Source organism: Suillus subalutaceus, assembly GCF_016647625.1.
Source record: "Suillus subalutaceus strain FC151 chromosome Unknown DFJ58scaffold_53, whole genome shotgun sequence".
Classification (NCBI taxonomy): Eukaryota; Fungi; Basidiomycota; class Agaricomycetes; order Boletales; family Suillaceae; genus Suillus; species Suillus subalutaceus.
In genome coordinates, this window is record NW_024540302.1 from 226,654 (window position 1) to 239,775 (window position 13,122).

General features: G+C 47.4%; 4 protein-coding genes across 4 annotated transcripts; 2 read left to right on the forward strand and 2 right to left on the reverse strand.

Moving 5' to 3' along the window:
• Positions 1–134: 134 nt before the first annotated feature.
• On the reverse strand, positions 135–1,881 carry DFJ58DRAFT_745789 (uncharacterized protein; the record flags this gene model as incomplete). The annotated part of the gene is made up of 12 exons (XM_041387412.1): positions 135–338; positions 394–448; positions 506–737; positions 804–938; positions 991–1,050; positions 1,310–1,323; positions 1,382–1,410; positions 1,479–1,517; positions 1,573–1,587; positions 1,639–1,658; positions 1,711–1,743; positions 1,809–1,881. The coding sequence occupies 12 exons, from the start codon at positions 1,879–1,881 to the stop codon at positions 135–137; spliced, it is 909 nt and encodes a 302-aa protein (XP_041243939.1).
• A 1,255-nt stretch (positions 1,882–3,136) lies between these two features.
• Positions 3,137–4,573, forward strand: DFJ58DRAFT_914115 (uncharacterized protein; the record flags this gene model as incomplete). The annotated part of the gene is made up of 7 exons (XM_041395364.1): positions 3,137–3,273; positions 3,373–3,443; positions 3,675–3,787; positions 4,058–4,138; positions 4,164–4,243; positions 4,301–4,380; positions 4,461–4,573. 7 exons carry the CDS (start codon positions 3,137–3,139, stop codon positions 4,571–4,573), a joined length of 675 nt encoding a protein of 224 aa, XP_041243940.1.
• Positions 4,574–7,896: 3,323 nt separating this feature from the next.
• Positions 7,897–9,779, forward strand: DFJ58DRAFT_727994 (major facilitator superfamily domain-containing protein; the record flags this gene model as incomplete). The annotated part of the gene is made up of 10 exons (XM_041385537.1): positions 7,897–8,043; positions 8,087–8,106; positions 8,155–8,262; positions 8,316–8,401; positions 8,450–8,462; positions 8,513–8,743; positions 8,783–9,160; positions 9,214–9,330; positions 9,386–9,526; positions 9,578–9,779. The coding sequence occupies 10 exons, from the start codon at positions 7,897–7,899 to the stop codon at positions 9,777–9,779; spliced, it is 1,443 nt and encodes a 480-aa protein (XP_041243941.1).
• A 373-nt stretch (positions 9,780–10,152) lies between these two features.
• On the reverse strand, positions 10,153–12,921 carry DFJ58DRAFT_883080 (cytochrome P450; the record flags this gene model as incomplete). Its single annotated transcript, XM_041394582.1, has 14 exons — positions 12,501–12,921; positions 12,340–12,434; positions 12,194–12,282; positions 12,101–12,144; positions 11,912–12,049; positions 11,716–11,854; positions 11,638–11,662; positions 11,372–11,540; positions 11,255–11,321; positions 10,950–11,201; positions 10,577–10,894; positions 10,490–10,522; positions 10,403–10,431; positions 10,153–10,352 (listed from the first exon to the last, which is right to left on the reverse strand). The coding sequence occupies exons 1-14, from the start codon at positions 12,625–12,627 to the stop codon at positions 10,153–10,155; spliced, it is 1,725 nt and encodes a 574-aa protein (XP_041243942.1). The 5' UTR covers positions 12,628–12,921.
• Between the last annotated feature and the right edge of the window lie 201 nt (positions 12,922–13,122).

Below are 13,122 nucleotides of genomic sequence, written 5' to 3' on the forward strand. Positions count from 1 at the left end.
TTCGCCAAAAGCTATATATACTTACTTACATAAATAAGTACCACGACAAGACCTGGAATAAATAAAAACAAATTCTCCTGCTCCCTGCACATTGCCCGCTCATTGCAAATCAATCATGTCGAGCATCTCCTGTACTACACACTACTGCTGGTTGACACGTGGACGCGCTCCTCAAAAGCAATCGAAGTCATAGCGGTTGCTGTATCAGAGTTCGCCACGAGCTCAGCGTGATATTCTCGAACACCGAGGATCAGGCGTGGTCCCAGCACAAACAACTGCACAAGCTCAAATATCTGACCAAGACCAGAATAAATCTGAGTGTCCAGGGAATTCATGTCCTATAGAAATCATGAATCTTGGTTGTATGTAGAGGTCGGTCACAGATCGACATACCGCTGAGAGCGTTGGAGAGAACAAAGCGATCTGGAAGCAAGAGATGATCAAATAACTAGCACGTGCAAAACTTCAGCAGAACAAGAGAAGCACATTCACATTATGAGCTCACCTTGCAAAGTAACTCACGTGAGTTTTAATTAACACCGCGAAACAGTCTCCGATAATACCACCTGATGAGTGTAGTCGCAGTTCACGGAAGTGCTTTACAGCAATCCAAATCGCGAGGCACAGTGCAAGGACCTCCCATACAATGCCAAGTATCCCAGTCATGGGAACCAAAAATGTGAAATCTCCCGCGTAGCCAATTATGCAATGATGGGTGCCAGAGAGAACAAATTCCTCTGGTATTTATCAATTTATCAATGAGCCTGAGGCACTTGAGTTTCTCATACATAATCAAAGCTTACCCCCTGTGATCTGCATCGTCAATATTGCGCCCATCACTGCATTGGCGATGCTGATGGCCAGAAAGGTGACAATGAGAAATATCAGCACCTGTCTGGATTGCTGATACATGGCATGTAACCGAGCGATCATGATGACTTGCATGTTGTTTCAGTCAAGTCAATATCACGGAGTCGGCGTATAGCTCACCGCCCAGTGCTACCTCTACAACGTCACCCGTCCAATCATATACGTCGTATATGACAAGGCCTGACAAATCCAGCAACAATAGTTATCAGCTTCGGAAGATCACAGGTTCGAAACAAACTCACAACTGTGGGAGTCGTTATGCTGGATCAACGAGTTGTTTGAGAATCTCACTCACCCCTGCATGGCAGTTCAGTTGTTTGGACGAGAATGGAAGGCATCAGTGTAGAATACTCACTGTATCTGTCATCGAAATTGTTGGAACACTGACTGTATGCCGCCCATCATAAGAAAGAAACAGAATCTATGCGAGGATACATACTCAGTGTGTACATCCTGATTGTGAGAGATGGGTAATGAGCGCAACATCAATGGCTTCAACTTCCAGACGTACACAGCATATCCTATTCCAGCATAGCGCACCTAGGATATTTTGAAGTCAGCAAAATATGCACTCGCTAAGTGTGGATGCTGACAGACAAGGTACATACACTGAGATAGAGAAAGGTCATCAAGGACCAGCGTTGCCTCTGCCGCGAACAAGTTGTATTTTTACGTCGTTCGTTGATGTAGGAGTCCACTCACCCAGATCAATTCAACCTATAACACAATTCTGAGTGAGTTGGCTGTCCCAGTAATGGATCGACGTACTTCTTGTCCAAACGTAAGCGCTGAGAATGCCATCAGGATATCAGTGGTCATTTCATACTTAGTCTTGCTCACCCCAATCGTACATTATCCCGGCAGAGGCAGCGACTGTAAAACCGCAGCCGAGGTTAATCGAGTCATCAACGTCGTCATGTGGCTGACTCTCCACGAACCTACAAAATAGCTGGCAATAATGCTCGTATTGATGATTGGCCACCAAATGGGATCATTCGAGACTACAGTCATACTGTTAGAGGATGGGAGTGAGCGAGCGGGGGAACTTGGCGGACGTATAACGATCGCATTCGTGCTTGATATACCACGATCCAGCACTTACATTGCCGAAGTGGTATGTGAGCGATGATATCGGATTGATCGAATCAAGTGTTTCAGCCTGAATTCCAGTAGAAAAACAATGTGCATCCAGGGATACCCATGTGATCAAGGTAAAAATTGTCGTTGAGATGGCAAAGCAGTGACTCGCAAAGAATGTTTGAACACCGCAGATGATTTCTGGCCGCCATGCGATCTCCGAAGTATTCTTGCTACAATGTCTAGTGTGGGATGCAACGTTCGGTCTCGACATATTAATAACACCATGTGGTTCATTGACCCATCACAGGTTTGAACGGCATTCAAGTCGACCTCGTGACAGACGTTGCCTATTATTATTGATTAAGTACAACACGAGCAGAATCCACAACCATCTGATTCATGTACACGCTGATTAGTATAAATGAGACTAGAAGGACATACATGCGTTGTATTCAATTCCCTGTCATAAAACATGATCAATGTGTGTAGCGACGAGGGCAGTCGTGCAAAGAAAGTGGGAAATCGTACAAAGAAGGGTGGAAAGGCACGGTCGTACAAAAGAGGAAGGGGTTGTTGTACAAAGAAAGAATGATCAAATGATCTGAACAGGAACGGAGGCAGTAGGAACAAATGCAATGATGAATGGGTGGTGATCGTACACACTCTGAACGCGAAGTTAACGAATGTGTGATGGCTCTAGTTTGGTGCTTCATATGTAAGCAATGACAGGATCGGGTGGATGCACTGGTGAATAGATAGATGAAGGTTGTAGACGAGCTTGAGGAGAGAATGACCGGTTGGGAGAGGGAGAATCAGAGAGAAAGAGTCTGCCGTTCATTATAGGAAGAATTTCCTCCATCCGTAAAAAGATTCTGTCCCAGGGAGATACAGCGATCGATATTGATGAAATCAAGAAACCGAAAACTAGGGAATGTGAACTGCGCGTTTCATGGGACGAGCGAGAGTAGCAAGTAACCGGTCAAAGAGGAGAACGAAGGAGCGTGCAAGCGTGCATTATCACGCATGATGTCGAACAAACGAGCGAGTTTGTGGGCGTCCTAAGAAATACGGAATGAGATATAGAGGGTCAGCATATACAAGGTGCCAGTGAGAAACATTCAAGATATACCTGTGACGATTGGCAAACGAAAAACATATTTTTATAACACTGGTCAGGAGTAAAGGCATGTGTGGGGATGAGATAGGCGCACGAAAGTGGAGTGGAGGCGAACAGGCCAAACAGCAACAAAACTCGGAAACAAACTTTGGAGTACTGAAACCGTCAGTTTTCAAAAAGACGACAGGAAGAGAAGATTTGAAAATGTGAGACGTAACTGCACATGTTATGAGAAGGAGTCTGTAGAGTAGAAGAAAAGAAAAAACCTGTTGAAAGACACGGTCTGATCATTGACTGAAATGAAGGAATAAGTGGGGCACTAGCCTATATACGGTGTGCTCGCCTGATTTCAAATTATCAGCAGCATGCCAAGAAGGTTGGTTGAAAAAGACTCGGATGAGAAGGTAGCGCTTCCAAGGTCCGCGCATTTTCGGTCAATCACTTCACGAAAATAAGATTCATCGCATGCTGCAGCCGTTCCTTGTACAATAAAGCTGAGTATCCTTTATTAGATTCAAGCTAGCTGTGGCCAGAAGGAAACCTTGGCCCCACGTCGAGTCTGTGCTTCTTCCTTGGATCATCAATGAACGTTGACCTCTACTAGTAGTCACTCGTTTCGATCTCGTACCGCTCCATACCATGGGACTTTGGTGCAAGAAGGGGTCACAAGTCAATCAGTTCCCGTTGCTTTTCGGGTCTCCTTACAAGACTCAGCCTCAGGTACGTTGCTCATACTTTTTCATCCCATTGACTCGTCACCTCACTCGCAATCTCAGTCTACCCAACACTTCACCTCCTAATGCCTATATCATTTCCGCTGCAATCCTGACAAGTCCCAATACCTGCAGCTCAGCGCGTTCCTATATATACCAACACCAACATCTTTCCAAAGTAGTACTCCGATAGGCCCCCGGAAGCTCCCTATGATGTTCGGCCGTCAAGACCCTCCAAAATGGCCCTCAAATAGGCACGGTTCTGAGCGTCGAATAGGCAAAACCGGACAAGGGTTGTCACGTGTCACGGAAATATCACAGCGGTAGTGTGACAAGGGCGTTCTATGGTATTTGGCGGGTAAATTCACTATCTAAAGATGCAGCGAGCTAACAAAACTACGTTCTCAACACGCGCCCGCCAGGAATTTTTAACTTTAGCAACTTCTGCAGAACTGCAACAGAAGTAAGTGCATTCCAATGCTTCTCTGCATCGAGAGACAACTTGCATACTCCGCCACAGTCGCCTACAAAGTGAGAAGGGCAACCACCACATAGGGGTATCATCCAGCTTGGTCGTTGTAGTGCATCGTCGAGGGGAAGGTTTCCACACTGAGTTTCATTGAGCTTAAGTCATACTTGTTTTTCGACACTCACAGCCGCTTGGACATGTTCGATTGTAGATCCTTCAGCTCGAGTAGGTGTCGCCTCGCCAGTTGCAAGAGCTTGCCCCGAAAGCATTGAGTATGGGACTAGGCAGTTTGTGACCAGGATTGTAATATTGAGTACTGAGTAATGGGAAGAGATCGCAGTAATGAACTTCGATGTTCTGCACAGAACGGACTTCACGATGTAGATTCTCGTCGAGCAATATTTATGTAAAATTCAATAAATAAGCCTAGAGATAATTGGCGCAGATTGGTGCTCACTAGTCACTGATCATACAGATTCACATGTTGAAAAAGCAGATCGGCTGAAGGCCTAGAATAGGCAAAAATCGGACAGACATCAGTGTATTTGGAGCACCGGAGCGGCTCCCCAAGGCGCCAAATAGGCAAAAAACGGACAAGGAAAACGCAAAATCTGGGCCTCAAATAGGCAAATTTTCGGCTGAACATCATAGGGAGCTTCCGGGGGCCTACTCCGATACTCGGGACCTGCTCCATAAGCACAGCCGTCTGCACAAATACGAATTCAGTCGGACCGTCTGCGCCCACACATTTCTCGCTATTCACCCTCGTTATCCCAATTCGAATGCGGTTGATGGTAATCCACATCAGGAAAAAACAAGCTGATTACATAGTACTATATAGTCAGAGTAAGTAAGCGCGTTGTGTGCGATTCCTGCGGGTTTGCGTTGTTCGATTCGGTATTGCTACTATGTATGACTTATGCGTCATCAGACTCGCTCTTATACTGGGAATCTCGATCACAGCTCTTCCATTCTCTTGTGCTAGACTCGTGCCACTTCGCATGCCCTGGCTTGTTCTGGTGAAGTGTTGGTCGTGGCCATGAACTACTGAACGTCAGGTACACCAAGATCACATCGAATTTGGTGAAGCTGTGAATAGGAGCTGGGATTAAGTATGGTGTTACTCCCAACATATTACATGTGAGTTACCAGCATCCCTTCTCCAGTTCATCGAAACTAGAACGCACACAGGAAAAATGACGACGTTCCTTCTGCGGCAGTTGCTGTTACATCCCCTTCCCCTATCATCTCGCGCAGAACTGGTACAGACGGTCGCGACGCTGCGGCCTAGCGTCTTCTTTACTTATTGCCAGTGAACAAGACGTCCACCTCCTTGTGTTTGTGATTTTCCTGTAGCAATTGTCGTACATTTCTGAGTTGTTGATCGTGTGGATTTACTGTATAGAACAATATCTTCCGTGTAGTGATTCATTATGTCGCGAAGTACAATCCAGTGATACTGGTACTGGTGACGCTGCACCTCTTGCTTAGTACAACCACTCATTCTAATGCATGATGGTTCACCGTGCTCGTTATACCCGCCGCGCACCTCACACTTTGTTCGCATTTCTTTTTCATACCCCTCGAATCAAGCAGGGTCCGAGTGCCAGGTGTCCTCGTATGTCCTAGAGCGGCGGGTATTAGTATCGTCACGGTAGAACTATTTTTTCAGTTCGAAGTAATTCCGCTGGTATTAGAACTGGCAAACATGGCTGAACCATGCTCTGCCAGTGTTATGCGTTATAATTATAACTGGTTCAAGATAAACATAACGACAGTCTGGCGCCCATCATAGTAGATTGTTCTAATTTTGCTTCATCCCCAATTAACCAACTTGAGTTCTCCTGTTATCGCGGACTCAGAGTCGTGTTTACATAACATCGTTTAACACTTCTTCGCAACACTGCACGTCCACCAAAATTGGAACGACAATTTGGTTTGTGAAGGAAACACTGGCCATGGGTTGTGCAATGTGCTTCTCACATGGGGCATCTGAGCGACTTACAGCGCATCATGTTCAATGAGCTTTCTGTGGGAAGGCAACCCCAGTCAGAGAACGTCTTGTATAAGTACTTACAGGCGAAACTTTTCCCATCGATCCGAAGTCCACATAAATTTATGCGCCTCCCACAAGCTTTGACGATACCACTGAAAAGAACCGTCTGCCCCTGGCTGCTCACGGGAACAAACACATGCTAGATAGTAGACGCTATCATCAGAGCCTAATACGGGTGCGCAGTTATCAATCAAACCACTCCTGACATAGACATTAATGCGGACGCTTGGAATACGACACCTTACGCCCCCCCTGGTATTGTCAGCGCATAAGAGTGTGATCAGGTCGAGCAGGATCTTGCTGTCAGTCTGATTCCCCTGAGCATCTATCCGATTTGTAGGCCTATTTTTAGATACTCCTCAAACTGAAATAGGCCTTCCGCCTAATCTGGACAAGTATCATCGTTGTTCCCGATACTGTTTTGAACGGAGATTTTACCCTACTGTCTACATTCTATCCGCTTTGAAGCAGGTATTGAATGGCAAGCGGAGATGCCGCGTCACAGACATTGCATGTATCCAGAGATGTGGTGCGTGTCTGCGTCGAGCTCGATCTTGTCTAATGTCTTGTGACACGGGTACCTTATAGGACTTAGGGATTCACCCCGCTCAGCGGCTCAACCCTCCACGCAAACAAAGACAAACTCACAAACCTCGTTCAAATTGTTATATCATCCGTAAATAACCTCCACCGACTCAAACGCGCCATTATGTCCGCGGTCGACCCTCAATATGCACCACTCACGACCTCCGCTCTACCAACCAACCACTTGGTTTGTGGTCATCTATGTAACCAGCGCCGATCATGCACCACTCGCTTTTAAAGACTTCCCACACATCCTAGCGCATCCTGAGCATTTAAAATGCCCCAAAGGCTAAGAAAGGCCTGGACAACTTTTTATACTACAGAAAATACCCCGCATCTGTATATTATGAGTATCAGCCAGCTCTCACTGCCTAATGGGGGAATTTGGCGATGAGGACCGTGACAAGAGTGAGTGCCAGTGTGTCCTCGGTACGCTGCTCCGACTAAGTATTTCAAAAGATATGTCCATTGACGCGCCCTTAATAAAGCCAAAGAACGTCATCAACACTCCTTTGAACTAGATCGTGACGAGCTATCAAGAAGCCAGCAGAAGTACGCCTCCCTGTATGATAAGTCGAAGTCGCGAAATAATACTTCCTGGAACTTGTACTTAACTTGGGAATATTCACACCTGGAAGCGTGTCGGATTAAGACCTCGAGGATGCCAGGTAAAAATTACTGATCCACATTACCCAATACCGTTGTGCCAGGTTCTGCCGTCACTTTCATTCATCCTCATGTAAGACTGTTCTATTGTAACACTGTCGGCTGACAGCGCCTTCTGCATGCACATGATCATTGCTTACACTGAATGCGAAGCCTAGTATCGATTTGTTCAAGGTACCCCATTAGGTGCCATTCAATATTTAATCAATGACCGTACCAGACGCCCCACATTGGCTCCCCGCTCCAGTGGTTTCCGCGCCATTATCAACTTTGTTCCTCACCTGCACGCCACAAAGAAGAAACTTGTCAACTCTTCCAGCTGTGCTTTTGTTTTTCAACGATGACTGCTCTCAGCGATGTAAAATCGGAAGCGGCTGATGCCTCCTGTGATTTACCCAGTCATTCTCGTGATGATCTCGAGAAGAGATTGGTGAGGAAGATCGATCTACGTATGTCCGTGATCGTGCTTTTGTATGCCCTGAGCAATGTGAGTCTGAGCTCTTTATTACTTGGTGCTTACCGCTGGTTAGATCGACAGAGCGAATATTTAGTACGCGTCTTCATAGTCGTTTTAAATGATATTTCATGTCGTCCACAGTACTGCACGGTTGGCAGGTTTTGAGCAAGACCTGCACCTGGAGGGGAATCAATATGCGACGGTCTTGTCTATCATCAATGTGGGATCCATTGTCATGCAAGTGCCAGCGTAAGTTGCTTCCTTCGTCGAGGGAAAGTTTATTGTGACCTTCTTGCTTTCAGGAATATGTTTCTGCACTGGTTAGAGAGACCTGCTACCCTGATTCCTTGCAGTATGGTAATGTGGGGTGTAATATCAGTATTAACAGGTTTGTCGACACCGGCCACTCATGACCATGAATGCTAACCGTATCCAGGGATCGCACAGAAGTACGCATTCTCATTTTCCATCATTGTGGGGTCTGATAGTTCAACCAAAGTTATAACGAGGTTCTTATCGCCCGTTTACTCCTCGGTTTTGCCGAAGCACCCTTCTTCCCTGGTACCATATTTCTTATATCAGGATGGTACAAGCGAGACGAGCTCGCTATGAGAGCGACTATAGTTACTTGTGGAAGCGTGTTCAGCAGTGGGCTCGGAACCCTGTTTGCATCTGGTATACTTACAGGCATGCAAGGAGTACTTGGTCAAGCCTCATGGAGGCGAGAAACGTTCGCCTCTGTCATTCGCTGAAGCTGACATATCTGCAGGTGGTTGTTTTACATTGAAGGCGGCATCACCGTCATAGTCGCGATTTGTGCAATATTTATACTCCCTAATTTCCCTCACAACACCAAATGGCTCACTCCGGAGGAAAGATCATTGGCTATCGCTCGCCTTGCAGACGAGGGCTATGGAAGGATGGACGGGCCTGGGAGACAGACGACCATGGAAGGACTGCGGAATGCTTTGTCCGACTGGAAGGTATGGTGGTTTACAATCACACTCATTATCGATCATATCGCACGGTCATACACCATGTACTTCCCGACGCTCGTCGCGACTATGGGATATGATATGACGGTGACTTTGCTGCTCACTACTCCCCCATCGGTGCTCGGCATAATTGGCGCTTTTGCTTTTTCAAGGTCGGTAAAATGATTTTTTTTTCTATCTCGAATCGCGTCTCATGGACGATCAGGCTCTCTGATCGTACGCACAAGCGTTACAAATACATTCTTGCATCGAATGTATTCGGTGCCCTTGGATTCACTGTATCCATCTGTACGATGAGCATTGTTGCGCGCTATGCTTCCATGTAAGTACTGTCATCGCCCAACAGAGTGATGCCTTGTGTACTCATATACGTGCAGGTTTCTGATGGCTCTAAGCAACGCCGGACAAATGGTGCTCTGGGCATGGATAAAAAATACTTTTTCCAGAGAACCTGCAAAGCGAGCTGTTGCTATCGCTATGATTAGTGGAGTGTCCGCGGTGGGGAGCATCGCCGGATCGTCAGTACCACCGATCTCTCGCTCTCACTGATTATTTACAGTTTCTCATAGGTACATCTGGCCTCTCAACTGGGGCCCAACATATCGTTATTCCTACACCATCTGCTTCGTAGCACTTGGGGTAACAACGGCCATGCTTGGTGTGGTGCATCTGCATTTGAAGCGGGTGAATAAGCAGATTGAAAGAAATGAGCAAAATGCACAGGATATCAACGACCTTCAGGACCCTGTTGGTTTTAGATATCTGGTGTAGTCAACTATCTATGCGACTCTCGCACCAAGTACTTATAGGCGAAACTACTGCTCAATCCGCTGATGATCGGCGTAAGACTAGGCTTACGGCGCACTTATGATTTTATATCTTTGCCAGTATCTTTTCATCGTAGGCGTGCGAACACGTCACATGTTTTTCCTTTCATTGAAATCGGGTGGAAATCCTCGCAAGACAATGTAACTTTGTACCGCTTTGCTATAAATTACAAAATTTACGTGGTCAACTGTTCTGTGGCGATTCTTTCATACACCTTGTCGTGCATTCGGCTGTTCATCGTATAGCTCTGCTGCATAAAACCATACCATCCCGTTCTGTTAGCAGGCGCGCAGGTATCACCGCGGAATACAACAGCCTACCAAATAAAATCATCCTCCTTCACCAGTCGCACATTCAGCGGCACCTGTGGCGTCACGCCATCCCCAGCGGGTGGTTTCACCACAGGAATATGAAATGCCTGCAGCTTCCATTGAATCTCCTTCACGTAGCCTTGTGCGTTCCGCTCCGTCGGGAGCGAGAAGTGCAAACGCATAACGAGCGTTGCGATAACTTGTTCTGGCCAGGAGTGTTATTTTAAACATCTACACACGAAGGTATGGACATACTTAATTCCATTTCAGCGAATTTGAACCCGCTGTAAAAATAGGAACCAATTGGCGGGGGTATGACATGTGAGGAATTAAAAAACTGACATGCAGGAGCGGCTACCACCGAGGAACGTCATCCTATGCGCATTTAAGCATATGAAATTTGCTGGGGAAAGCGCTGTGAGTACTCACATGTTGGAGTACACACCAGGAAACCGTGCACTATCCTTGACGCCCAGAACAGGCGCAGATCTCGACGTGGACGTAGCATCTTCCCCATCCATTGGACAATTCGCCTCTTGTGTCTCCGAGGAAGCAGTAAGAGAGGATGAAAGCCACCGCTCAGGACGCCACTCATTCGCGTCAGCACCCCACATCTCTCGGTGGCGATTCGCAGCGAGGATGGAGATGATTGTATGAACGCCCTCCGGGATCGCGACGGTGGACGTGTATCCACCAGACCGGGAACGTGTGGGGAATTGTAAAGGGAGGGTGGTTGCTTTGGACGTTCTGTGGTGCGCCATGTATAGTTAGTTTTCTACATAGGAGGGGAGGGGGAACGTACACTCGCATCATGAGTGGAAGAGAGGGATAGAGACGGAGGGTCTCTTTGACGACGCCGTCGAGGAACGGTAAGTTCATAAGGACATCGTAGGGCAGTTCTGCGGATGACATGTCACCGTCTTCTTCAATTATCTTTGTGGCATTGCGGATTTCGCTCCTTAGTCTCGCTTGAGCGCCAGAGTGTTGGGCAAGTAAGTAGATGCAGCGGGCAAGCACAGAGGTGGTCGTGTCGAGGCCGGCAAATACCATGACGCTGCAACAATATGGATCGATGTTTTTAACGCGCGGAAAAACGTAGAGACCTACTTCATTTGTCCCAACAACTCCTCATCCGTAAGCCGTTCCGTGTTGGACGACACGACATTGGCCTTTACTGTGAATTATACTTGAGAGAGGATGTTCTCGATTACCCAGGGAACTCACGCATGATATCCATCATCGACGTCATCGAATCACTGTCTCTGCACGCAGTATCAACAGGGTCCGGCGTTTCTTTGGCTTCCATGGCCGTCTTTTTCTCCAAAAACGCCTTTCGACTAGCGCTATCCATAGTTTCTACGGTGCGTCGCATCTCCCGCACGTCTGCCATAAACTGCGTTGGGAGCCAGGGCACCGTGACCACATCGAGCATTTTTCTTCGCCCAATACGGGGAGCAGTATTGCATGACGATCACTGCTAACGGCCGTACCTTCATGAGTTTTCCGATCAAGGGGCTGCAATGCATTATTGTACATATAAGTTCAGACGCTAATCTGACGAGACGCACCCGATCTTCCGCAATGCTTCCGGGTACGGGTCATTTTCTGCTGCTGAAAGGGTGTCGGAGGGGTACCCAAGGATACCTTGGCAGACGCCGTCAAGAGCGCAGCGGGATATCCATGGGAGGATGTCGATCTCTTTGTGAGCTGCGCGTTGAAAGGTCAATGGAGATTATGTGCAGAGCGCGAGATCGTGGTACATACAACCGTCAGCGGGAAGTTTGGATACGAGGGTAGATGTGAGTCTGTCTGAGATGGGGTGTAGTATGGAGAGGAGTCGTCGCATGTTTGACGTTGAGAAGACGGGGTTGAGAAGTTTGCGTTGCCGGCGATGTTGTTCTCCTGGTGAAACAGTGTTAAAAGAAGAACAGATTTTGAAGAGATATACCTCACCGACGGTGGATATCAAGCCTTCACCGAAAAGAAGTTTATTGAACCTTTATAGTACCGAGTCAATTCAGTATGAGAAAGTAAGAGGATACTGACATGACGAAGAAGCTGGGCTCTTCAAAGATGTGCTGGTCTTTGACGACCATGTGATACAATGCGCGTGGGTCAGACACATATACAGTTTCCTGAATGACGCAAGTGCGTGGAAGGTGATGTGCACTGGTTATGAATGGACGACTCACGCCGAGCGGCCCATGGAGCCTCACCGCCCCGCCATATTTCTCTGCAATATGCACGCAATAGTCAACACCACCTTCAAAGAGGGACGAGACATTGCCTATGTACATGTCAGACGGTCAGACAGGGTAGTCGAATGACAATAAGGACTGATTTTAGAACGTACCTGTCAGCCAATTCCCCCTGTTCGGTCCATCGAGGTCGATTCCATGGGGTCGTCGTAACAGGAACACAAGGGCCTTGCAGATAGCGAAAGAGAACGAACTGAGTACGCAGACTTGGATCAGAGACATGGGAAGTTGAGAGGTTAGATGACTGTTAGTGAAGCCTCAGCGAATGCCGACTGAGTTTGCGTGTCCGCCTTAGTGCTGCGGCAGGCCGCAGTTCAACAGTAACGTAGTACTTACGTAGTGATGATTGGTTGTGCATCATGTGGGCTGTACATTCGAAATCTCGGTCTCGCAGAACCGTGACCGAGGTATAACCGGCTCGGTGGCGTCCACCGCGTCTAAATACTCTGCGTCATGTTGTGTTGCTCTATAATTTGCAATCGGCCAGGAATATTAACACGGAGTTACCCGAATTCGAGATTTTCGCCAGACACTGGCTGGTCCTGTCAATGGACTCTGGACTCTGGAGTAGGAAAAACAGCGACTCTGGTGGCCCGTAGCCATCAACGCTATGGCGCATCTTTAGCCTCAATACTGCAGTCTGCAGCATCGATGACCCCCAATTCACGGCTTTTGCGGATCGCATTGGAGAAGACCGCTCCGGGAATCTCGCATTCA